General features: G+C 33.6%; 1 protein-coding gene and 1 long non-coding RNA gene across 7 annotated transcripts; both read right to left on the bottom strand.

Moving 5' to 3' along the window:
- Nucleotides 1-16893: 16893 nt before the first annotated feature.
- Nucleotides 16894-19124, bottom strand: LOC137488636 (uncharacterized). Its single transcript, XR_011007758.2, has 3 exons — nucleotides 19083-19124; nucleotides 18841-18984; nucleotides 16894-17504 (listed from the first exon to the last, which is right to left on the bottom strand). It is a non-coding gene; the product is annotated as an uncharacterized lncRNA (long non-coding RNA).
- A 1158-nt stretch (nucleotides 19125-20282) lies between these two features.
- Nucleotides 20283-25079, bottom strand: LOC141378550 (uncharacterized). 6 transcript variants are annotated; one of them, XM_073928382.1, is made up of 4 exons: nucleotides 24750-25079; nucleotides 23724-23858; nucleotides 23460-23584; nucleotides 20283-23222 (listed from the first exon to the last, which is right to left on the bottom strand). In XM_073928382.1, exons 1-4 carry the CDS (start codon nucleotides 24886-24888, stop codon nucleotides 22899-22901), a joined length of 723 nt encoding a protein of 240 aa, XP_073784483.1. In that variant the 5' UTR covers nucleotides 24889-25079; the 3' UTR covers nucleotides 20283-22898. The 6 variants fall into 6 exon arrangements, with proteins under 6 accessions (XP_073784483.1, XP_073784482.1, XP_073784481.1 ...); XM_073928381.1 differs by having other exon boundaries at nucleotides 20283-23378; nucleotides 23484-23584; XM_073928384.1 differs by having other exon boundaries at nucleotides 21102-23201; nucleotides 23517-23584; nucleotides 23724-24645.
- Between the last annotated feature and the right edge of the window lie 1813 nt (nucleotides 25080-26892).

Genomic DNA, 26892 nt, shown 5'->3' with positions numbered 1-26892 from the left:
TTTATTGAACACAAAATAAGATATTTTAAAGAGAGCTTGAAACCTTTGACTTCCAAAGTATTTGTTTTGCATATTTTAGTCTACGTTTGACAGTTTTTTTCCCCAAAAATATCTCCTTTATTGTTCAAAATAAGAAGGAAACTCATACAGGTTTATATTGGAGCCATTTAAGGATGAGTAAATAGTGAGTAAACTTTAATTTTGGGGTGAACTATCCATTTCCTCATCATTGGACATATCATAAAGTGTCCTGTATATCTGCTGGCCTGGTATAGAGTTATGCAATGATTTTGGCTCTCTCTTCATACATGTGGTGTAATCAGAGTTGGCAATTAATGCTGAATTTTCTGGCTGCAGACCGACTAGCACTTGCACTCTCAGGCACATGCATTATTAATATCTACACCTATACCCTAACCCCAAACCTACCCCTCACAGTCACCTCACTTGCAGAGGAAGGGAGTGCAAGTCTGAGAATGTAAGTGTAAGTCTGCAGTCAGACACTATTGAATAAATGTCATGTTTACACAGTTGGACTGGTTGTTCTCATTCGGCTTCGCTGATGTGTTGCATATGTGACTCTGTTCTCCATAAGATGGCAACAGATCGGGTTGTGGACAGTGAATGGAAGATTATGGAGTTGCTAGGTAACATGCAGGCCAAGTGCACAATGAAGTAAACCTCCAGAATATTTATGCCTTGGGAAGTTGAAACATCTGGTGGGGTTTTGTGAGGAGCTGATTGGCTTCAGAGTAGCTGCAGAAAAGCCCAGCGACTCCAGGCTGTTGTGTTGTGCGCCTCATACAGGTGCCAGTTGCTTCTACGAAACAGAGTGGATCTAATTAAAGATCATGTCATTGGAGGATAATGGGTTTCTCACTAATTAAGAACTGTTGGCTGATGATGACGATGATGTGTAATCTGGCTCTTGCTTAGCACAGCTTTCAAACATAGAGCCGGAATGTATAGTTCAAACTGTCAGTTTAAATGCTTAGGGGAAAAAGCATGCAAACTTTACACTTACGCTTACACTTATTTATTTAGCAGACATTTTTGTTTTATTAAAAGCATCTGCTAAATGAATAAATGTAAATCAATGGTCAGTCAGTAGTGGAGTCAGACCAGAAAATAATAACACATTAATATATACAGCCATATTGCACTGCTATGAATGTGATACTGCGTTTATACAACCGTTCGATCATAATGTTGTGTATATAAAAAAGAGAATCAAACATGGAGAGTCTCAAAAATACTTTTGTATGAGGAACTACTTTCTCCTGCCATTCATTAACATCTGCAGCTGACGTCAGAACAGCAGAAACTGTTGCTCATTCACTAACGCACTTTAGAGCTAGTATTTGAATGATTCTCTAGCGTGATGTCTAAAGTGATGACAAAACAGGTGATTTTACTCACATTTTAAGATTATGAGGCATGAAAAGCCATCATTCTACAGAGATTTCACAGTATTTCTCTGTTGCCATTGAGAGATCACAATAGTTTACCATGAAAAGGCCAAAGCAATGCAAACACTACCATATAACTGCTGTGGTTGCAATAACGAAGAACGCTAGACACATGCAGGTTTTCTTCTTTTTTTCTTTTTACTGAACTACAGTAACTAAAACATGAGACTCAATAGAAACAGATGGCCCACCAAAACGTAACTCAGGGTTATACAAAGAGTGGCCCACTCCAAATACATGCATTCCTGATATGTGAGTCCCATCTCACACTCATCACACTTCAATTACTATGGTATAAATACAGCACTGCAACGAACAAAAGAGAGAGATTTTTTTTTTCTCTAAGGGCTTATTATGCACTCTCTGTAGCCATCTTGTGGATAGATAACGTCAATTGTCTTTGCTCTGCTCAGTATAACCAAAGACTATAGGCCTTGAAGGGACTTTGGGATGACACGCTGATGGATGCCAATGTGCTGTATCTCCGAAATTATAAATATTCAAAATAGCCATTATCCTTATAAATAAAGTACATAGTTGCAATCTAAACAACTACATTATTTGAAAAAGCCTCAAAAGTACATTATGTTGTTCAACAGCAGCAATATTTGTCAAACTGTAGTGAGTTTATTGATCTGCTGTCACTCTACGTAGGCGGAGTAATGAGTAATACAGAAGGGTGAGGAGGCTGTACGAGTGGTGATATTACGGGAATATTACACGGCTATCAGGCTATATATATATATATATATATATATATATATATATATATATATATATATATATATATATATATATAAATATTTTCAACACATTTATAAACATAATAGTTTTAATAACTCATTTCTAATAACTGATTTATTTTGTCCTTGCCATGATGATAGTAAATAATATTGACTAGATATTTTTCATGACACTTCTGTAAAGCTTAAAGTGACATTTAAAGGCTTAACTAGGTTAATTAGGTTAACTAGGCAGGTTAGGGTAATTAGGCAAATTGTTATATAACGATGGTTCTGTAGACTATCAAAAAATATATAGCTTAAAGAGGCTAATAATATTGTCCTTGAAATGGTGTTTCAAAAATTAAAAACTGCTTTTATTCTAGTTGAAATAAAAGAAATAAGACTTTCTTCAGATGACAAAATATTATCAGACATACTGTGAATTCTTTTTTCTAAATATTTATTATGATTTTATATTATAGTTTACAACATGGTTATTTTTTACATATAATATAATATAATATAATTCTACAATATAACATATTGAAAATGTTTAGATATATGAATATATGGGAAATACATAAATATAAAAGTATATGCTGACTTAAAATAAAAAGATAAACAAATAGTCAAAATAAAAACCTGTATACAAGTAATTTAAAGTTTTATTACTCTATTAGATAGTATTTTACAAATTTTTTATGCCTATGTGATGTATTGAATATGAAGTAAAATCACATTTTATGTTATAGTATTAATTATTGTTTGTTCATTTAACACATAAAGATAATTAAAATCATAAAGAAAAAAGGAAGACAAATTAAATCATACAAAAACAAATGAATTAAACAAATAAAATGTACAGTTAAATGTTCTATATATACACATCATTATAATCATCTTGTTTGATTATAATATTCAACCTAAATAGTGGGGTGTAAAACAAGCAATAATAATCAGGCAAAAAAGTTCTGTGCATGCTTAGTTTTCTCCTCTCACTAGGTGGCACTGTGGAGTTGTCCTGTGTCTTCATCTCCACCTATCTCAGTGACTACTAAGGTCATCACAGAGGTATAGCAGTCCATTCATACTCTCTATAGTACATTTGCTCTAACCTTATGCTGGATGCAGTACTGAAGTCTTCTCAAGAGCAGAAAGATACAGACAACCAAGCAAGCTAACAAACAGCTAGCATGTACTTTCCACCCCCACATTCTGTAGTGTTAGCATGACACAGCAGCGCTCCGTGTCTCTGATAGAGGCTTTCTTCACATTCCTCTTTCATTCGCTTTTAATTGGTGCTGTCTCCTGGCGGGATGGAGGAGACACTCTTGTTTAGGCCTGTCACAGAGTTACGCTGCTCATTTCCCCCACAACACACTTTCAATTAGCGGCCTGCCTTTCATTGCATGGAGAGCAGGCAAGAGCCCTAACAAGTATAGCTTGCTATAGCTAATGAGTGAGTGTGGAAATGCAGTGACATGTGAAGGAGAGGCCCATGAGACACGAGGCCCACAAACACAGTGGGACATTGACAGCGGAGGATGCTGGACAAAAAACAAAACAAATCTGTTCTTTGTTAAGATGTAGTTGTGCTGATATGGGGTTTATGCGTTTAGGAGGATATTCAATTTATCTTTATTTAGTTATTTCTATAAATATTTTTTTATATTTCTCTTTTACAGTGTTGATTGTGTCAAAGCAGCTTAACACAGAAGTTCTAGTTCATTGAAACTGTGTCAGTTCAGTTTTAAGAGTTTAAGTTCAGTTTAGTTCAGTTCAGCGTGGTTTAATTTTCACTTCTGAAAGTCCAAACACTGAAGAGTAAATCCATTGATGTGCAGCTCCACAAGTCCCAAACCAATCAATCCAGTGGCGACAGTGGTGAAGAACAAAACATGACAAAGGTAAATAGTGAAATGGCTTGAGTTTAGGATGCATGTTTTAAAAATGTGAGATCACGTTTAATAATAGCTAATAAAATGTGTATGTGATGATATAAGGCAGGGGTGTCCAAGCTCAGTCCTGGAGGGCCAGTGTCCTGCTGAGTTTAGCTCCAACTTGCTTAAACACACTTGCCAGGAAGAGCTTGATTAGCTGGTTTAGGTGTGTTTGATTAAGGTTGGGGCTAAACTCTCCAGGACACCGGCCCTCCAGGATTGAGTTTGGACACCCCTGATTTAACGCAATCATGTGATGATCATGTGATGATGTAATGCAAAATTATTTGCCTTCCTGTGAAATTTTTATTCTTTTTCAATTAATATTTTATATAATATCTTTTTTGCTCATGAAGAAAGTAATAATTCTTCTAGTTTGGCATGAATAAATACAGTTTTTTTTAACAATAATAGTTAAGATCATTTTATTAGCCCACATAAAAATATATAGCTGCAATCAGAATTATTAAACCCCCTTTGAATTGTATTATTTTTTTAATATTTTCCAAATGATATTGAACAGAGCAAGGAAATTTTCACAGTATCTCTGATAGTATTTTTTCTTCTGGAAAAAGTCTAAATTGTTTTATTTCAGCAAGAATAAAAACTGTTTTTTATTTTTTAAAAACCATTTTATGATCAAAATTATTAGCCCTTTAAGCTATATTTGATAGTCTACAGAACAAACCATCATTATACGATAACTTGCTTAATTACCCTAACCTGCTTAGTTGACCTAATTAACGTAGTTATGCCTTTAAATATCACTTTAAGGGGTGTGGAAGTGTCTTGAAAATATCTAGTGAAATATTATTTATATCATCATGGCAAATATAAAATAAATCAGTAATTAGAAGTGAGTTATTAAAAATATGATGTTTAGAAATGTGTTAAAAATCTTCTCTCCGTTAAACAGAAATTGGGGAAAAAAATAAATGGGGGCTAATACTTCAGGTGGGCTAATAATTCTGATTGCAATTGTATATTTTTTTAATTGGCTATAGGACAAACCACTGTTGTCCAGTGACTTGACTAGTTAACTTTAGTTAAGCCTTTAAATGGGGTATATGCAAACAGACTTTTACTATCAGCCAGCCAGCCTCGGCGCTTCCAGTCTTTCCATTATAATATTGGCACATTTAACACCTGATTTCCTTAAAAAATCTGTAATCTTCACTACCTGTTAGAAATACGATATAAAGTGGGTCTCAGACCGGACAAGAAGCCCTGCATTAAATTCCATTTCTGCCAAAATATAAGTTTACTTTACCCTAGTGTTTTCAATAGAGTTTCTGGACTCGCCTGCTGATCCTGATGGGGCTAGCAGTTACACGGCCATTCATCTCGTTTAAGGCCTGAACAACTAAATGAATGCTTAAGGCTGCTTTAACTGAATGTTTTGAATTACATTACAACATCTATGTTGTAAAAGGAATCTTATGAAATCAAAAGTTGCATTAAGCCAGGGATGGGCAAACTTAATCCTCGAGGGCGGTGTCCCTGCAGAGTTTTGTTCCAACACTAATCAAACACACCTGAACAAACTAATCAGTGTCTTCAAGATCACTTGAACTCTATAGGGAGGTCTGTTTGAATAGGGTTGGAGCTAAACTATGCAGGACACAGGCACTCAAGGATCAAGTTTGCCCACACCTGCATTAAGCTTTTACCGGAAGTTTATCATTGGCTAAAAAATACTGTGCATTAAGCTGAATACTATTATCTTGCAAAATAATTAAAACATTAATTACATTTATTTTTAACAGGGCAAAGAAGAAATACTTTAGTCATTAGAAATTAGTTATTAAAACTGTTATGCTTAAAATGTGTTGAAACAATATTGTCTTTGTTAAACTAGTTTTAAATTAATTTAATAATAATAAACCTTTCACTGGAAGTCTATAACTTTTGACTTCAACTGCATATATAGTCAACATCTTAAATGCCATTATTAGAATGTAAAAATAAAAACACAATAAAAACATAAAATCTGAGCCCATGTGTATAAATTACACGCAGCATATGTCTTTAAGAGATGTTTGTGATTTGATTTAATGACAGAAATATTATTTTATAATAGAAATATTCATCCTATATTTGTTTATGTGGTAATTCATGTATAATTTAATGTATATTTGAATATAATATTCAATATAAAAAGTGTGTGGTGACAAATAAAATGTAAAATATTCAAATATTAGAAATATTCATCAAGGCAGCACTGTGGCTCAGTGGTTAGCACTGTCGCCTCACAGCATGAAGGTCGCTGGTTCCCGGCTTGGCTAGTTTGCATTTCTGTGTGGAGTTTGCATGCTCTCCCAGTGTTTGTGTGGGTTTCCTGCAGGTACTTCGGTTTTCCCCCACAGTTCAAAGACATGCACTATAGATGAATTGAGGAAACTAAATTGGCCGTAGTGTATGTGTGAATGAGTGTGTATGGTGGTTTCTCAGTACTGGGTTGCAGCTGTAAGGGCATCCAATGTGTAAAACATATGCTGGATAAATTGGTGGTTCATTCTGCTTTGGCAAGCAACCCCTAATGAATAAAGAGACCAAGCTGAAGAAAAATGAAAAAATGAATGAATAAATATTGATATATTGCTAATGTAAAATATTGAAATATTAGATATATTCATTATTTATCCATACCCCAGGGGTTATACCTTATATATTTGTTCCACTTCAAATGTTGACTACTCTATGTAGATATTACAAACAACATATTAAAGTTGTCATCCTGTTGAGTCACAAAATTTACAAAATGAAATGCACTTGGCTATACAAAAACTATACACTGGATATATTGATATTATACAGAATAAAAGCTATATTAATCAAATACACTAATGCAGCGTGGAGAAAAAGGTTTTAACTGAACACTTCTTTTCTTTTGTCTTGAGGAGTTAATGCTGCAAAATCCTTCAATATGAAATAATAACTGCAGCTATAACTAACCAAAATACGACAGTCTAACCAGAAGCGTGGCTTAAAGTGTCGGCCAATCGTCAAGAAATCAGAAAAATAAACGGAGTGAGTACTCTGTAAAAAGTGTCTTGCCTAGAGATATTTCATTATTTCATTAAACTCGCAGCCTCCATCCATCTCTCCTCTGGTGCTTACAGGCACACAGATGTTTTTAGACATGTCCTCATTAATGCTTTTGTTTCACAGTGATCTTTTTCAGAACGCCGTCATTGATAAAAGTATAGCATATCATTTAAAAGCAAGGTTACTTTGAGCTCACTCAAAAAGCTGTAAAACATGGTGGAAGCAATTCGGATGTTTCTGCTATAATTACAGGCATCTGAAATGTGCACAGTAAACAAGGAATGACGCAATGGTATGAGTAAACAAGGAGACGTTCGTTCGTAACTTCAAAAGAGCTGTGATCATACCGGATGCTCAGATGAAACATCATCGGCTTGCCAAAATTTGTTCATGAAAGACAAAAGAGGATTAAAAAAAGACACAATCCAAGATGCCAAATTCCGACCAGCAGCAGCTTAGCTAACATTATTCATACAGGCTGATCAGATAAAATGTTTGCTTAATTACATTTGTGCCAGAAGCATGGAGGACATTTAAAAAAATGAGTCAAACATGAATTAAAGAGAATATAGGAACATTGTGGGTGTTATGAGAGATTTAGCATGGCCCAATTTAAAGAAAACCACACATCACAAAGTATCTGACACCACGCTGAGATCACAACATGATCTTATCATTTACCTGCAAAACACAGAATGTATTAATAAGCAGCACATCAGATTTTATATCATATGCTATAAAGTATTATAGTTAAAATTATATATTATATGTAGACACCAGTTGAAGCTAAAGTCAAAATGATTAGCCCTCCTGTGAAATTTGAATCCTTTTAAAAGGATAAGTGTTCATATCTAAAACAAGTGTTGTTCAATAGAGAAAATATTGGTTCAAAACATTTTTAAACATATTTTCAATAACTAATTTCTTGTAAATAATTGATTTTGTGTTTGTCACGATGACAGTATATAATACGTTTTAGTTATTTTGCTCTAGATACCAGTATTCAGCTTAAAATTTAATGGCTTAAGGTTGTTAGGTATAGAAAGTCGGGTTAGGCAAGCCATTAGATGATTGGTGACAATTTAAAAAAATAATTTGGGGGCTTATAATTTTTAACCTTAAAAATAGATTTTAAAAAATTAAAAAACTGCTTTTATTATATCCAAAATAAAACAAATAAGACCTTCTCCAGAAGAACAAAAATATTATCAGACATACTGTGAAAATTTCCTTGCTCTGTTAAACATAATTTGGGAAAATATTTAAAAAAGAAAAACAAAATCAAAGGGGGGTCCATAATTCTCACTTCAACTTATTTTGATGGTCCATTTGGGTATTATTGCTCCTTCAACAGACATTTAACAGACTATAAGAAACTTTGAAAGTACATGTCAGCTTACCCTAACCCTAACCCTAACTTAACTTTTAATTTATAATGAGAATTAGTTGGCATGTAGATGCATGTAACTTCAATTCAACAAACGAACCATCAAAATAAAGTGACCATATATAAAACATTTATTCCTGCAGAATAGAAATATGATTTCCTCCAGAAACAAAAAAATATCATAGGAAATACTATGAAAATGTCTTTCCTCCATTAAACGTCACTTGGAAATTAGAGTTTTCTGAATTTACTGAATTCATTAGTTATGGAATTGAGTAAAAAGTATCATTTGCTTTTTTTCTAAAAAGGTTTTAATCTACACATTTCAAATTAAAACAGTGTAATTTAGAGGATTTCCTTTTATTAGAAAATTTGTCAGAATTACAAATGTTTTCATTTGTTGTGATTGGAAATCAGGATTTTCCACCAAATTCATATTTAATATTGAGCTCAGCTAAAGTTAAAACATTGGTATTATTTTGTCTAAAATTTTAAACAAACATGTCTAAAAACATGGCACCTTTTTGTTAATATATGGAAAGAAATGCTCTATTGTTTTATTTTTATAAATAAATGGAAAATATGTTTCTAAGAGAACTGTTGACATTAAATTGATCCAGATTTTTGTAAAAACCCAAATAAATAAATCATAAATATTAGTTATGTGTAACAGTGAAATGACACAAGGTACTGAATCACTGAAATGCATTTAATACTTTGTATGAAAGGCTTTTTTTGTGTAATAATGACAGCTTCAATATGCCTCTTGTATGAAGACTGGAGCTATATGCATTGCTTAAGTATGATCTATTCCCAGAATTCAACACAGACTAAAAATCTTGATGGTTCTGTCAGTCTCATCTATCGACTCTGATATTTAGTTCTTATTTTCTATTGGAGTCAGGTTAGGTGACTGGCTGGACCATTCTAACATCTTTATTTTCTTTTCTGAATCCATTTGAGACTTTCCATGGCTGTGTTTGGGTTCATTGCTGAAATGTCCACCCTGGTTTTAGCATAGTAATGGTATTGGGATTAAAGCAGCTAATATTAAATTTAACTATTGAGAGATTTCAGCTGCTGCATGTCTGGGCTTTCCATGCATTTTTACACCTTCCATCATTCATGTGTTCAAAACTTTTCCCCCGTGTCTTTTTATTTCATTACACAAAACTTCATTTGTAAACTAATTAATTTAGTTTTCTTTGAATGGATTGCCTTAGTTGTTACCGACATGTGGTGAAAATTTCCTTTAAAAATACCTTTATTAAAAATAGTGACATGTTCAATATGTTATTTAGAATTTATATGTACATGATATATTTTGAAGTGTTTTCCCAGTGATGGGTTATGGCTGAAAGGGCATCTGTTGCGTAAAACATATGTCAGAGTAATTGGCAGTTCATTCCACTGTGGCGACCCCTGATAAACCAGGGACTAAGCCGAAGGCTAGTGAGTGAGTGAGCATATTTTATAAATAAATATGTACAAATCTGTATGTATCTGAGATGCCAACTTCAAACCAGCACCAGTTCAGCTAACAGTATTATTCGTTCAAGCTCATCAGATAAAATTGTTGCTTATTACATTTTGCCAGAAGCGTGGAGAGCATTTAAAAAACACATCAAAAATGAATTAGGCAGAATATAAGAACATTGTGGGTGTTGTGAGAGCTTTAGCTTGGCCCAAATGAAAGAAAACCACACACCACAAGTTTAAATGATGCTCTTTTTTCCATGTGCTTTTTTCCCTGTGTTGATTCATATGGGTATGAGGGCAACACGTTCTCACTCCCAACTCGTCACATACTGACGCTTGGTCAGGAACCCTCGGCGTCAGTTATTGACGCACAGGGTACCCCTTTAGCGTCATATTTAGACGTGCAGGGATTCCCTATAGAATCTGTGCCTGAGCCTGAGGCGTCATAGGGAGACGCTGGAGGCTCGTATAATTACCAATAGATGTCAACAAACTTTTTAAAACCTGATTTACGCCTATTATCACAGTTTTCTTATTTTAAAAATATGTAATTTTTATTTTGTTTATGAAAAGCGTATGTAAACGGGGTCGAAACTACTGTGTGAATAAACTTCGGCCCACGTGACATCCCTTCACGGTGAGTTTAACGCCGCTCTGCTATTGGTCAAACTGCATCAGCGGTGAGTTCTCAGATGAGTTCAACTGTCAACATTAAATATTACGTTAATGCTGCATAATATATTTTTATTGGAGATTAGTTGGTGTTTATAAATATTTTATCATTTACTTTATATTTAATGAGTGAAAATATATTCGGTTGTCCAGTTTAGGGTAACTATGCCTAATAAAACTTTGATTCATTCATATTATTTATTATTTTTTTACTTAAAAAAAAATATTAAATTTCAAGTACTAAGTTCAAAAATGTTTTCGGCTGATATTTTTCATTTTAAATTATTTATTAAAGTTGGGGTCATTAAATGTGGCGATCTATTTTTTACAGTCTATGCTCGCTATCCCAAGGTTCATTGCGATCCCAAGGTTCACTGCGGTTTTCCACAAGGTAAGTAAAAAGTAAACAAATAAACACGATTTGTTGATAAAGCATGTACTGTAAACTAGCGACGTTATCTAATTACATCAAGTTCATTTATTAAAAACATATTTTTCTCACATATAACGTTGGTCATGCATTAGAACAATATATACATTTTAAGATAAGGAACAGTGTAACCAGATTGTTGTTTTCCACAATAGAATTCGTGCAAAATCTATATATAATATGCAATATGCAACTCTAATAATACAAATGTATTCGTAATTGTTTCAATATTAAAGAACATCAAGTGTTTCCAAAGGTTTATTGTAAAAACAATTATTTTCCATGCCTTTAAAGGAAAAAGGCAGAAATTTTGCCCGTCTGAGCACATTTTATTCATTGTACAACACAAAACTAAACAAAAAAATAGCTTAATCTACCACACACACACACACACACACACACACACACACATATATATATATATATATATATATATATATATATATATATATATATATATATATATATATATATATATATATACAGGTGTACATTATAAGGTGTTCACTGTTCAGATATGAATATTTTTTCTTTGCTCTTTTCAGGTTCTTTAGATTTCTTTAAAAATCCAATTTTGTTTTCTAATAAGCAAAAAGTAAAATCACTTTACCCATGTTTATATGTTAAATTGCACTTGTCTCTCTCTCTATCTCTGTTAACACATTTATATTTGTTTGATTAATTCTTGTGTCTTTCAGCCTGTTTCTGCCTATCACCATGAGTGATTCCTCAATACTCAGATTTATCACCAAGATCTCAATTATAAGCTCAAGTTTTGATGACAACTTGGTGATCTGCATAAAGCACCACCATGTAAGGAAGGCCAAGACCACTCTGGAATCAGTCAAGGGTTAGTGAAGTTTTTCATTCCATGTATATTAAATATCTACATTGTTTAGGCATATGTGATTGTATGAGATAAAATGCATTTATTCTTTCACTACTATTGTAATAACAGAAAGAAACGCATTAGTTTTACTATTACTATTGTTTATGACAAACATTAAAAAACTACAGCATAAGCTCACAAAATATTGTGGCCTAACTGTTTAAAACTAATTGTTCTGGGTGTTGATAGTGGCCAACCATTTTTTTCTTTTTCAGAAAGTATTTTGTTTTGTCTGATTTTATGACAACTTATAGGCCATCAACTGCCCACATTGGCGTTTAGGAAATTAGAACTGCTTATGCTGCTTGTCTACTAGTCTTAGGATAAGTTAGAAATGTTATAAATGTACATTTTTTTGTTGTTTTTATCTGGTACAGCTCATAGGAACTCCAATCTTCCCAACTGTGAGAGGGCCTTGCTCCAGTGACTGTCAGTGTGTACTTCATTGTTTCCATTAGTCCCTGTATCTGTAGACCTAGGTGACAGTGGGCTAGAGTAAAATTTTGGTTTTATTTAAACTAAGGCATACTGATGGCCTTTTTATCTCACATTTGGTCATGCAAGTATTAATATATCCTAAAGTATTTTTATATTCTTTCCATTGGTGGAAAAGATGTTGGTATAATTATTTTTAATGGACTGCTAAGATCTCAGCAGACATTTTTCTGAGATATTCTTGAGTGGGAGTCTGTGCAATACAAGGTGGATAGTATTTGCAAGGAAGAGCCCTTCATCTGTTCTGCTTCCACACTAGATATACTGCCAATTTAAGTAGATATGAACCATAAGCATAACCATTTCATGAATGCACGAGGTACTTTAAACTGTATGTGTTGAAACTAAATTAACAAGAAAACAGCTCTGTGATGTTCACCTAAGAAAATTAGATTAGAAGATAGAAACTGTTATGCACTTGTTCTGTACTGTTTCATTCCTTTTTCAAACACTGGCATTTTTGAAGGTTTATTTACAGCTAAGGATTAAGAATTGACAGGAAGATTTGTGGACTACATCAACTAATGACACTACCTCCAAAAAGTTGCAAAAAGCTGTCCAAAGTTTCAGCACCATCTTTAAGCCCATGATTTTAGTGTGTTTCATGCCTAATCACATGAGTTTATATCTGAGATAGATGAACTATGTGACTGTCTTAAACTGATCTACAAGTAAATGCCAAAACCTATTGGTTTACTTATTTATTTATTTGTTTGTTTGTTTGTTTGTTTGTATATGTTAACCAGGTGAAATGGAGTGAGGCATACCAGGATATGCCTGGTTTTACTTTTGGGAAGGAGGTTGAACAGTGCAATATTTCTTCTATAGGATTGCAGTGACCAGACATGCTACTGTAACTCTCATGGTCATGTGCTGGAATTAGCAGATGTTCAACAATTTGGCCATCTCGCTGACCTGTTGATATCAGAAGGTAACAATATCCAGTTGAATTTGTTTTAGTTGTTCAGTAACCTATTTAAATAGTATTGTGATTTTTTGATTGCTTATCATTGTAGACCGCAACAGCTCTGCAAAGCAAGTTGCAAAACAGAATCCATGAAACTGGCAGTGACTGGAAACCAATTGGAAGACTTTGGTCTGTGATGTAGAGGAGTGGGCAGAGGGTGAGGAAATTCTTATTAATATTACATGTAGTCATGAAAAATTGTGTTACTATTACTGTCATTTTTTTTTCAGTAGCAGAAGCAAAGACAACAAAAAGAAGAAGTGATGTGGATGTCTTCGTCATATTGCATGGTATGTACACTAGACTTCTGTCAGTGTTGATTCTTTAAAAGTTGACGTATAATCCTTGTTATACAACTTTCTTTTCATAAATATGTTTCAGACTCTGCTGACCCAGCAACAAAGAGGAGGGTGTTCAACATCATCCTGCTAGTCAGGATTCTTCAGGAGAAGCAGTGGATTCTTGTGGCAGAGATGGTCAACCACTATAAATACCTTTCAACTCATCCTGGTTCTTTCAAAGAACTTTCTTGCTTGTTTGCTACTGAAATGTACTGGTATGTATTTGTATTTTTTGGCACAGACATAAGCATAAGGTTACCCAGTCCAAAGAATATTAATATATTTTTATGTTGTTGTGTTCTTCTTTTAAGATTCGACATGTGGCCTTAACGAAGAGGGGTTAAAAGGTCTATGGATCATCATTCTCAAAAAGCAACAAAATAACTGAGAAATAAACAACAATACGATGGTGCAATCTAGAGACCTGCAAGGTACCTGCAAGTTTTGGCTGGAGCAGAGAACATAGATTTTTTTTAAATAAAGCTCCAGCTGATGAGTATGACATTGACTGTGGATTTTCTTTTACTGTAATCCAGAAGAGGATGACCTTAACCCTGAATCTAAAGCATGTAATAAAATCTGTAAAAAATTAAATAAAATTGTCATCATCTATAACCAAATTGTCTTTTTTTTTAAATACATAGATATGTACAGTATGTAAGCATTCCTCTAAAATCAATCAGTGTTGTAAATTAAGAGCATTATTGTATGCCTAACTGCTTACAACATATAACGATTTAAGGAACTCTATATTAAAATGAAATTATTACATTAAGTGACATTAAGAGCTTTTAAAATATTAATTTTATGATACATTTTTATGATAAATTAAATTTTTGCATATACTTGGGCAAAAAATGTACATTATTATGGTCAACTGCTCAGATACCTCCAGTCAATATGTGGCTGAGTCAGGCAACCACACTTCTACCTCTGGAAAAATTAACCTATGATTTACATCAAAGATCTGATGGATCCATTTGGTCCTCATGGATTTTTCTAAAAAAAAAAAAAAAATTAATCTCCTTTTATTTTTGTCCTTACTTTGAAACATTTGTATTCATTTGTTAGAATGTCTAACAAAAAACTGCTGCACTTGTTGTGAGATAACAGTGCGACTGTTGTTATTCTGAAAATAAAAATTAACTTTGTATAATGTTTTATTGAATGCAAGATAAAAAATAAAATATTTTCCAAGAGATGGATTGCGGCTGGAAGAGCATCTGCTGCATAATAACATGCTGGAAAAGTTGGCGGTTCATAGCACTGTGGCGACCCCTGGTTAATAAAGGTACTAAGCCAAAAAGAAAATGAATGAATGAAAATAAAATATGTATTGAAATATGTATTTTTGGTAGACATAGAACTACACAGTAACTTATAAATACAGCACAGAACTATTTTACTTCTAGTTTAGATAATTTAAATGTTTGCATTTTTATTTTGTTGGTTAATGGCTATGTATTTTAATCATTTGGAGGTTTGAACTATTCGCAGCATTTGAAAGGATATCTTTTCATCATTGTTACCTCATTTCTCAATATTTTCATGATTCTTACAATGCAGCAAATCTTACAATCATTTGATCATAAAGAAAATAATTAACAAATTAACCCACATGCAGGACAAAGACATTATGTGGAATCATTAAACACAAGTTCATCCATTGTCATCAAATCATACTGTTACACAAACAGTTGAAGATTTAGAAAGTAAAAATAATCAGATAAAGAGTGGTTTTTAAACAAATACATGTCTTTAAAAAGGTTTTATTTATAAACATTTACATATTTTAAAAGAGCTTTTATCCATATTTCAAATAAAGTGAAAACAATTAAACATCACATGATGACCATTAATGAAACACACTTACAGAATTACATCCACACATATTATTCTGAACTCATAATATTTGTGATGAACATAATCACTATTGATAATAACTTGTAATTAAAGAGGATACTAATGTTTAGCTTATTTTTACAGCTTTTTTTTTTTTTTACCACAACTGTACATGTGACAATACAATTTCTTGTCCATGTTGAAGATAATACATCTACATAGGTTAACTGCCCTTTTACTCAAAGGGGATGAGTAGAGCCCCGTAGAAAAGGAAAAAGTATTCACATTTCAAACGAGAAATGAGTGAGAGAATATCAGCAAGACTATTACCTATGCTGTTCAATAAATAATGTTGGATATAATAGTCTGATATATACTGATCAAGTCAATAAAAGCTGTTTAAAAAATACTCATTGTAAAATAACAAATTTATGCCTGGCTTTCATATATGTCATAAATATATGCACAATGACCTTATTCAGATAGTCTTTAGTTCATTAAAATTTGTATCTGTTCCATTTTATTACAAAAAGGCTTTAAACTACATTACCCACAATCCTTTGTCGCTGTATAGATGGGAGGGGAAAGACATGGCGCTACAAATTGTAGTTCCTTGAAAGGTGTAGTTAGGGTTAAGTTTAGGGTTACGATCTTGGTTAATCGTTAACTATTTAAAACACAGCGATAACTCATTGATAAAGGACACTGTTAGTAAAGTGGCAAAGTTAGCAAAACATAGTTAGCAACACGAAGGATCTTTTAATTTGGCTTTGAAGTTATAGTCCAATCACAACGTCGCAATCTACGTCACACTTTGTCTCTATTTGGTAATCTTCCGGCTGAAGGTTGATTATAACCTTATAATATAACTTAAATATCAAAATGTGTATTAATATTACATGTTATTTATTGTCTTATTAAAAATACAAATGTATATTTACCGTGAGATTACTTTGTGGGGGTAACCTGATGTGCAAAATGATCATAGTAAAACCAGATCATAGGCAGTATACTTAATTTGAAACGAATAATAAAATAATAAAAAAGCTTAATGTTTGAAAACATTTCAAGCATTTGCTGTAACTAAACCCTGCATCATGTAGGTATACAAATATAAATATATGTCAAACTTAAATGACAAATATAGTGCCCATTAAATAGTATAAATAGTAGTTCATTGTAAATGAGTATGCAAATAAACACAATACATTTTTAATGAAACATTTATAATTTATTTATAATGCCACAAATAAAAATAAATAATAAAAATCACACAAAAATGCAAAAATATATATTTTAACCAAAAATATATATTTTATAAGTTTTTAATGCAATAATATATTACCATACATATATAAATGATTAAAAACAATTATAATTGAAGGAAATGTATATTTTGTATTATTATTATTATATTTATTTTGTGATATTTATTCATGTCATACATCTGGTATGTCAAGCTCAAGTAAAACTGCACTGCAAAAAATCTTTTCAAATGATGCCTTTGGAAATGCCATCATAATAAACAGCTTTCACAACAACAAGAAGTCAAGTTCATGACAAATGCAAATTATGTTTATAATAACAACTTTCTGAACTTAAACATCAAAAGTAGAATAAGTTCAAAACATATTCAAGTATTTACTGAAGAATAGCAAAAACTATTTTTACAAAACACTGAGAACCAAAGTGTGCTTGGTGAGTCCAGGTGTTTATGCTGACTAGACTGTCATATTGCAATCCGGTTAGCATGAGGAGACTTGGGCGTAAAGTGTCAGCAATTCCTGGAGGGCTCCCATGTGTTATTCCAGGTTTTGCCACTGTAAAGTATTAGAAGTGCACAACATCATTACTGAACAAAGAATGAGTGTTAGGTTTCATTTAGAAAGTTCAGTGATATTTATTTATATATGTAAAGTGTCATTAAACCTGGCACTCTTGAATTAACTGTATAATAGGTTAAACATTTCCAGCATGTTTCCATTTATTCCAAGCAGATCTGTCAGTTCTACAAACTCAGAGATCAGGATAGTAACTGCACTTCTCATTATGAACACCCTTATCCTTCACATACATTTTTATCACCACTGATGTCCACTGTTGTAGTTTTCATTGAAGGGAATGCTGACACAAATTCCAGCATGATTTTTTAAATAGCAGAATATGGGTATTATTGGGCCAAAACCTTAAAAAATATAAAATGCAAGATTTGAATCTTGATGAACATATTGTTAATTCACGTCTTGCAATTTAAAACACATCTCATGTTTGACTCATCAATTATATGAAAACTACAACAGCATACTGTGCTTCACCCTAAAATATTTCTAAATTATAACAAGCTTATTGTTTTACATGGCTAAACATTTATTTTATGCCTGCATGATTCACTGCTATTACTGTAACCCATTACACTCTTAACCCAAACTAGTTGACTTTATTAGAAAACTGCATAGAAACATGTTGCCTTAAATCCTTTATGTTTTTACACAAGGTGAAACTAAACAGCCCACTTTAAATTAACCTAAAACCTTTACAATCTTCTTGAACTTACAGTAATATTTTAATTCAAGTATGGCTGTTAAGTTGTACCTTGTATAAAATGTAAGGGGTTTAAGCCACTGGGTTTCTATACAATTTTCTAGTAAAGTCAACTAGATTGGGTTAAAGGAACAGTTCACTATTTACTCTCCTTTAAGTGGTTGTAAACCTTTTTTAAAAACTTCCAAGTTACTTTGTGTTGAACATGAAGGAAGTTTTTTGAAGAAAGCTGGAAAGCCGAAAACATTGACATACATAGTAGGAAAAAACAAATACTATGGAAGTTAATGTTTGCAGGTTTTCATCTTTCTTTAAAATATAATTTTTTTGTGTTTAACTGAAGTAAGCAAGTCAGACATATTTGGAACAAGTGAAGGATGAGTCAATAATGACAGAATTTTCATTTTTGGGTGAATCTCTTTAAGAGTATACTGAAAGAAATGTCCTACTCAATGAAGCTAACTTCAGCTGCATGTGTAGCCCCATGAGTACTTATCTAGAAATCAAAACAATGATCACATCAGTCCCATTTTAGGCCCTTTATATCATATTGGCCACAGAATGGACTACTTAGTGTTGCAATAAAATAAAAAAATTAATAAAACTATGACTTACCACACAATACAAGACAAACAGTGAATTTTCAGCTCTGCCTTTGCTGTACACAAGATGAGGTTCCAGCTTCAACACTGATCTGAGTGGGGCAGTTGTGCAGCTCTGTGAGGTTGTGACTGTTTAGCTGCAGTGCTGTGAAGAGTTCTTTATTAAAAGAAAGTACATTCTTTTAAAATCTGTACATAATAACAAAGAAAATACAATGATTTTAAATAATGATTAATTCTGAACAAAAACATTACCCTTAGTCAAGATGAATTCATATGTCAAAAGTTTCTGCATCTGAAATGAATAAAAACAGATGTGACATTAGTTAAACCCACTAAACTACTAGATACATCAGTACTGCATTAAGCAGTTGTAAAGTAATGTAAGTGTAGTCCAAAATGAGCCTTAATCTGTTTAAGATAATGATTTAAAAAAACGTTGCTTGTGTTAAAAACAATCCAGCCACTTGTAATACATATGATCAATGGTATATTTCTGAGAAGGTGCAAGGTAATCCTTGAATTTTACCATTACCATCCTGACTGACATAATATTTGAAAAGAAGACAGCTTGTTGTGCCTCTTTACCACAATTTAGAGATGATAGATTCTTTCTTTTATTAAATAAATTGGTAAAGGCCAAATTGTACTGGTAATAGTGTATGATATTAATTGTGTGACATACATCCATACATCAGCTTAAGTTATACTTGAGCTTTTGTTATGCTACATATATATATATATATATATATATATATATATATATATATATATATATATATATATATATGTGTGTGTGTGTGTGTGTGTGTGTGTGTGTGTGTGTGTGTGTGTGTGTGTGTGTGTTTGTGTGTGTGTGTTTTAAGGCATGGAAAATAATTGTTTTTACAATAAACCTTTGGAAACACTTGATGTTCTTTAATATTGAAACAATTACAAATACATTTGTATTATTAGAGTTGCATATTGCATATTATATATAGATTTTGCACGAATTCTATTGTGGAAAACAACAATCTGGTTACACTGTTCCTTATCTTAAAATGTATATATTGTTCTAATGCATGACCAACGTTATATGTGAGAAAAATATGTTTTTAATAAATGAACTTGATGTAATTAGATAACGTCGCTAGTTCACAGTACATGCTTTATCAACAAATCGTGTTTATTTGTTTACTTTTTACTTACCTTGTGGAAACCGCAGTGAACCTTGGGATCGCATAGCGAGCATAGACTGTAAAAAATAGATCGCCACATTCAATGACCCCAACTTTAATAAATAATTTAAAATGAAAAATATCAGCCGAAAACATTTTTAAACTTAGTACTTGAAATTTAATATTTTTTTAAAGTAAAAAAATAATAAATAATATGAATGAATCAAAGTTTTATTAGGCATAGTTACCCTAAACTGGACAACCGAATATATTTTCACTCATTAAATATAAAGTAAATGATAATATATTTATAAACACCAACTAATCTCCAATAAAAATATATTATGCAGCATTAACGTAATATTTAATGTTGACAGTTGAACTCATCTGAGAACTCACCGCTGATGCAGTTTGACCAATAGCAGAGCGGCGTTAAACTCACCGTGAAGGGATGTCACGTGGGCCGAAGTTTATTCATACAGTAGTTTCGACCCCGTTTACAGACGCTTTTCATGAACAAAATAAAAATTACATATTTTTAAAATAAGAAAACTAAGATAATAGGCGTAAATCAGGTTTTAAAAATTGCGTTGACATCTATTGGTAATTATACGAGCCTCCAGCGTCTCCCTATGACGCCTCAGGCTCAGGCACAGATTCTATAGGGAATCCCTGCACGTCTAAATATGACGCTAAAGGGGTACCCTGTGCGTCAATAACTGACGCCGAGGGTTCCTGACCAAGCGTCAGTATGTGACGAGTTGGGAGTGAGAATGTGTTGATGAGGGTGGATATAGATTCAGAAGCTTAAAAAAAGCAGACCCGCACGCAGGCTTTTCCTCCTTCAGGGGTTACACTGTTTTCAGATGTGGCTGTTTTGAAGAACGCGCCTGTGTATGTACTACAATGTATGTTTAAGAGGTTGAGATATCTCTAGAAGCCAGAGCAGGGAGTGTACGAACATATGAAAAGGGATTTTGGATTATCTCTCTTTGGATGCGAACACTCCAGTGACTTGCAAACAAAAAGGCACATAAATGCATTATGCGTTCTGGGCCATCAGGCTTGAAAAGAGACAAATAGGGTTCTCATCAGTGCAATCATTCGCTCGCTCTTACTGCGGTTTGAATGTAATTAAGGGGCAATAAAGGAGATAAACTGTGCTTTTACTTGCTGCCACATCGACACCAGATGCAGAAAAACTACCAAAAATTCCCAAATCTTTTGAAGATATCATTGAACAATTATTAATCCAGTAAGTAAGTACATTTCTGGCTGTAAAAATACATTTTCAGTTTTTATTGTTTATTTAAAATGTTATTATTTTAATATGTAGTCCATTTCTAAGGTTAGACAGATTTTTCAGAGGGTTCATCCAAAAACGAAACTTCTGTTAGTAGTTACTGACCTTCATGTCATTCCAATCCCTTGAGATCTCCTTTCATTTTTGGAACACAAATTAAGATATTTTAGAATAAATTTGCAAGCTCTCTCATCCCCCATAGACAGCAATGATCCTGAGACATTCAAATCCAGAAATAAAACCAAAAACATTGTCGTTATTTGGAGACAAATGCATTCACAACCATAAAACTATTTTACTGAACTATAATGTATATGATATTTGGTCCTCAACAATGTTGAGCATTAGAATAACAACAAACTAATAAAAAAAAATGTTTAGCATTTATCACAATTTATGACACTGTTTATTTTCAGTGGGTTAAAGAGGACAGGTATGCCCCTTTTTACACAATGTAAATGTCCCTAGAGGTTTTATGTAAAGTTTTAGATCAAAATACTTTAAAAAATCTTTAAAACTCGTTAGGTTCAAATTGTGCCATTTTGGTAACTGTCACTTTATATGTAAATAAAGCTACAAACCTATGATTTATTATAGCAGTTATTATTAATATGATTAATATTATAGATTCAAAACAGAACTAACAGTATATCTGTGAAACACTAAAAATGTCAAAAGAAGTGGCTGAGAAGAAGGCAGTCTATGAAGATTACAGTATACATTTGTGCATCACAATACTCCACATTTATAATGCCTCTTAGTCTCTGACATTATCTTTGAAAGGCACTGTGCAAAAACTGTAATTGCAGTGTTTTTGGTGTTTTTATGAGTGATTATTTTAATTTTAATTTAATTAATTTTTATCATTAGAGGCTGAACATTTGCTTTTGCTGTCTATGGAAGATGAGGCAGCTCTTAGATTTCATTTAAATATTGAAATTTGTATTCAGACTATGAACAAAAATCCCAGGGGTTTTGAAAGAGATGAGGGTGAAGAATTTATAACAATTTTCATTTTTGGGTGAACTATCCCTTTTATTTTTTTTATTTTTGCTTTGTTCAAATGGGAAATGTTGCAACACTGCCTTGCAAAATGTGTCCTGTTATTATAAGAAGTACGCTAATTTTTAACTTTAGCAATACATTTTTTCCTTGAATGTCTTAATCATTTCGTCATGTTTGTTTTTAACTAGTCTGGGATGCGTCTCCGAAAACCATCGCTAGTTAACTTAGGTCGCAACTTGCGTCCTTACAAACATAGTTCCTTAATTTGCCGTTTCCCAAACCATCATTCCAATGAACATTCGCAAACTGCGTTGCTAACTTCTGCGCTTGCAAATACACTTGTAGTTAGAAGCATAGTTCCTGTCTGTGTTCTATTTCCAGTTATCCCCCCTATGCCCTATTTCTTTAAAACCTTCCAACATCTGAACTTGGAATGATTTAAAAAAAGAGTTTGACTTTCTTTCTTCGGGTTGAACAAAAAAGAAGATATTTGTAAGAATGTTTAAAACCTGTAAGAACACATTCAACACTTCTGAAGCAGAAATTCCGCAGATAAACACAACACACTCTCTTCTGTTTTGTTCAACACAACTTTATTGAGTTTTACACTTTTCTCTGTCCCCATAACAGAATATGGCGGTTTTCCCCCCGCCGTGCAGCCTGGGCCTTGGAGGCAGGTCTGTTGTTGGGCCACATATGCTGCTTCTGTATTGGGAACTTTCTGTTCATCTCCTCTTTCAAACTGTAAATTGTCCTTGTCGTCATCCTCCTCCTGTTCACCACCCTCTCCTCCACCTCCTCCTTTCTTACAATGTCAGTTATTGTCTCTTTCTCCTTCATGTTCTTTTCCACCTCCTCCTTTTCCACCACCTCCTCCTCCGTCATCACCATCTCCTTCTCCACCACCTCCTCCTCTTGCATCATTTCCTTCACTTCCTCCTTCTCCACCACCTCCTCTTCCTTTTCCACCACCTCCTCCTCCGTCATCGCCACCTCCTCCTCCTTCTCCACCACCTCCTTCTCTTGCATCATCTCCTTCACTTCCTCCTTCCCCACCACCTCCTCTTCCTTTTCCACCACCTCCTCCTCCGTCATCGCCACCTCCTTCTCCTTCTCCACCACCTCCTTCTCTTGCATCATCTCCTTCACTTCCTCCTTCCCCACCACCTCCTCTTCCTTTTCCACCACCTCCTCCTCCGTCATCACCACCTCCTCCTCCACCTCCTCCTCCTGCATCCTCTCCTTCACCTCCTCCTTTTCCACCATCCTCCTCTCATTAACCTCATAATCTGTTAGAAGACAAATGATTGCAGTTTGCACATACACACAGCCAGTTTCATGTTAAACTCCAGATAAGGGCAGTAAAAATACGGTTTATTCACAACATTATAGTCTAAAACATATCTAGATGCCAAAAGCATCATTTACCATCAGAGGATGGAAATCTGAAAGGCTCATAGCTGGGAGAGAAGAAGAACCAACTCAAGGCCGCTCTGATGAACAAAGCAACTTTGCTCTTCTTTTTCTTCTTCTTCGTATCTTTCACTTTCTCCTTCTTGTCGTCTGTTAAAGGAAAAAAATTGCACAGCTTGACACAATCCTCCACAGTAATTAAAGAGGAAATTAAATGAACATTCACCAAAAACAAGCACACAAATATATATATAACCACACATTTACCATTATTTAAACATTTAACCATAAAAATTTCACTTTTATTTTGTATTTTATTATTATTTATTGTAATCAACTATAATAATATGTGATTATTCTCTTGTTTTATGAAACTGGTTACACAAATAAATGGTCAATACACCAGTCAATATAAAAATACATGTTCAGTGCACTTTATTTTAAAACAGAAAAGTGAATACTTCATTTAACTGTGGGATTTTAGACTAAAGTTGTGTCAGAAAAGCTGAAAATGAGATTCAACATCAAATTGTTTCATTAAGATGCACTTGAATGGCCTAATAATAGACCATAATATTTAGCATTTATTATTTCAGCATATTTTGTTTCTGCTATTCATTAACTGCGGCACTGTGATTAGATAACTGATGAGATAATATCATTAATATGAAGTAAAAATGCCAGTAGTTATTATAATCATATGTACATCCTGCTATAGCCTCACTGTTTTTGTAAATGACACACTATTGAACTGTATTTTACTGTATTTATGTGTTGTTTCTGTATTTTAAAGTTGCTTTGTGAAAATGACAGTGAAAATATACATATAATTCTGTAAAAACCATAAGATAAATGGAGTAAATACAGGACTTTTGTTCTGTTACTGGTGAACTGCTGCTAGTTACTGTGGATGTTACAGGAATGTGTTAACAGTGCTCTTTAAGAAAACAGCTGTCTATCAAACATTAGGTTTAAATAGTAAGTGTATTATTATGTCAGGAAAACACTGGATATTCATATCAAAATGCAAATATGACTCACTATTAGTGCCGTTTATAGGTAGTTTGAGCTGCTGCATTTCCTTCTGGCTCTTGGAAATCTTGCTGGCTTTTGGGAAAGATCTCTCCATTTCTGCAGCTGATGTCACGGGGTCAACGCCCAGTGGAAGATGCTCAACCATGATGGAAATTTGGTTTTCAGGATTTCTGTCAAAAACTCGGGGTTTGGTAGATGAAATAGGATGAGGATTTCGGTCTTGCACCGTGAATCACTCAAACGGGCAGATGTTCAATCGCTGAGAAACACTAGAGGAGTTAGATATTCAGTAGTATTGAAAGACACACCCGCTCAACGCCACTACAACAAACCAACAAGAGTTTCTCCTGTGCTGCAAGGCTTTAGAGTACACTTTTGGAATGCGTTCTATTCTCAGAACACGCTTCACTATGGTAACCAGACCCTACACTAACCAATGTTTTCTTTTAAAAACAAATGACTGAGGACATGTGCAAATCCCATATAAGAAAAACTCTGCTAAATAAATTGATCAAAAGCCGTCTTAAATACATAATCAGAAATTGATGTAACTGTAGACAAAGAAGCACAACAAATGAAGCGTGAGAGGGTTCTGCGAAACTCAAACCACAAAACTGACATATATTGACTGAAATAATATAAATTAATTTGAAGTATTCAGCTTCAATGTGATCCATCCAGCAAGAAGAGCGGGGCACAAAGTAACACTTTTTGGTTTTGGCCATATATATACATATATATTTCAAGTAATATCGTAAACGAGTGCATGTTTTTACCAAAACTATAGTTTTAGGAAACGCTCTGTACTACATCGTTCTTTTCCCAAATGATGCATAGTACTATGATAGTTCAGCTGTGAGTTATGTTATTGTTTGGGAAATGCACCCCTGTACAGCTGCATTAGCTGCATTAATGCAGTGCATTACAAACAATATGTTCATGGTCAAAATCCAAAATTTGTTTATTTTTAGATCTTAAAAAAATTAACAATACAGATTTTATTTTTTTTATTTTGTTGACCAACTATTTTTGTTAGTCATGTTCATTATTTTCTTTGGCTGTAAGGGCATCCGCAGCATAAAACAAATGCCAAAGTAATTGGTGGTTCATTCCGCTGTGACGACCCCTTAGAAATCAGAGACTAAGCCAAAGAATAGGGAGTGAGTGCTTACTTTTTCCTTAGATAACATTTTAGGATGTCATATGATCATGTTTCATGTGCCAGCCATTCTTTAAAGGGTGGGTAATGACAAAAATAGTAACCGTTTTGGGCCATCAGGAAAAAGAGACAAATAGAGTTCTCATCAGTGCAATAATTCACTTGCTTTCATACTGTTTGAATGTAATTAAGGGCCAATAATGGAGACAGACTGTTCTGTGAGATGCTCATAGGCTTAGTGACAGTCAAACTATTGTTTATGTAGATCTTTTATTCCATATCCGTAGGGGTAAAGTCATCGCAGGTTAAAAGATTGTTGTCCATGCACACAATGCTGTTTATCAATTCAAAAGAAGTCTGACACAACATATGCTCAGGGTAAAGCTACTGAAGCAAAGAATTCATCATAGAAAAGGGCACATCGCCTGTCTCTTCTCAGCAGCCAGTCTGGGATTTGGATAGACCGAATACACTTGGCTGGTGAGAAACAATAGAGTATGCTTGACACCGGTCATAGTTCAGACTTTAAGCGGATTGGAGCGCAGAACATTACGTGAATGCTAAAGCAGAGCATGCCAAATGTCTCATATCTTCTGATAGAGCCTTGCAAACGTGGCTGTGTGAGTTTCTGGGGCAGAACTGGCTTCTCTCTAATGAGCATTTGCTAAATGAAGGCTCATTAATCTCTCTTCAAACAATGTAATTTTTTTCTGCTTCCTGCCTTAACTCAGAGTCAAGTTGGCAGAATTCACTCAATGTCATGGCTCTGCTTCTGATCTGTTGTTATTAATTGTTTATTCGGGATTCATGCCACTGTTCGGTAAGGCTTAAATCCCTCCCAGAGTCTTCCTGAAGCACGCCTGTCTAGCCTAAAGTAAACAAGACTCAGACACAAATCCAATTTTCTGAACATGGCAGCATGTATTTGTATCCATAACCAACTTTAAAGGGAATGTATTGTGCTCACTTTGACCAATCTCATATTAATCT

This window comes from Danio rerio, chromosome 17 (assembly GCF_049306965.1).
Source record: "Danio rerio strain Tuebingen ecotype United States chromosome 17, GRCz12tu, whole genome shotgun sequence".
NCBI classification, from domain to species: Eukaryota; Metazoa; Chordata; class Actinopteri; order Cypriniformes; family Danionidae; genus Danio; species Danio rerio.
Note: the sequence above shows the minus strand (reverse complement) of the source record. Positions and strands in the feature narration are given on the sequence as shown.

Bases quoted from the DNA above. Each gene is read 5' to 3' on its own strand.
- LOC141378550 (XM_073928380.1), bottom strand. From the start codon at position 23,997: ATGGTTAAATGTTTAAATAATGGTAAATGTGTGGTTATATATATATTT. The intron at 23,585-23,723 runs GTAAATGATGCT...GTCTTCTAACAG, and splicing joins CAGATTTCCATCCTCTGATG to ATTATGAGGTTAATGAGAGG.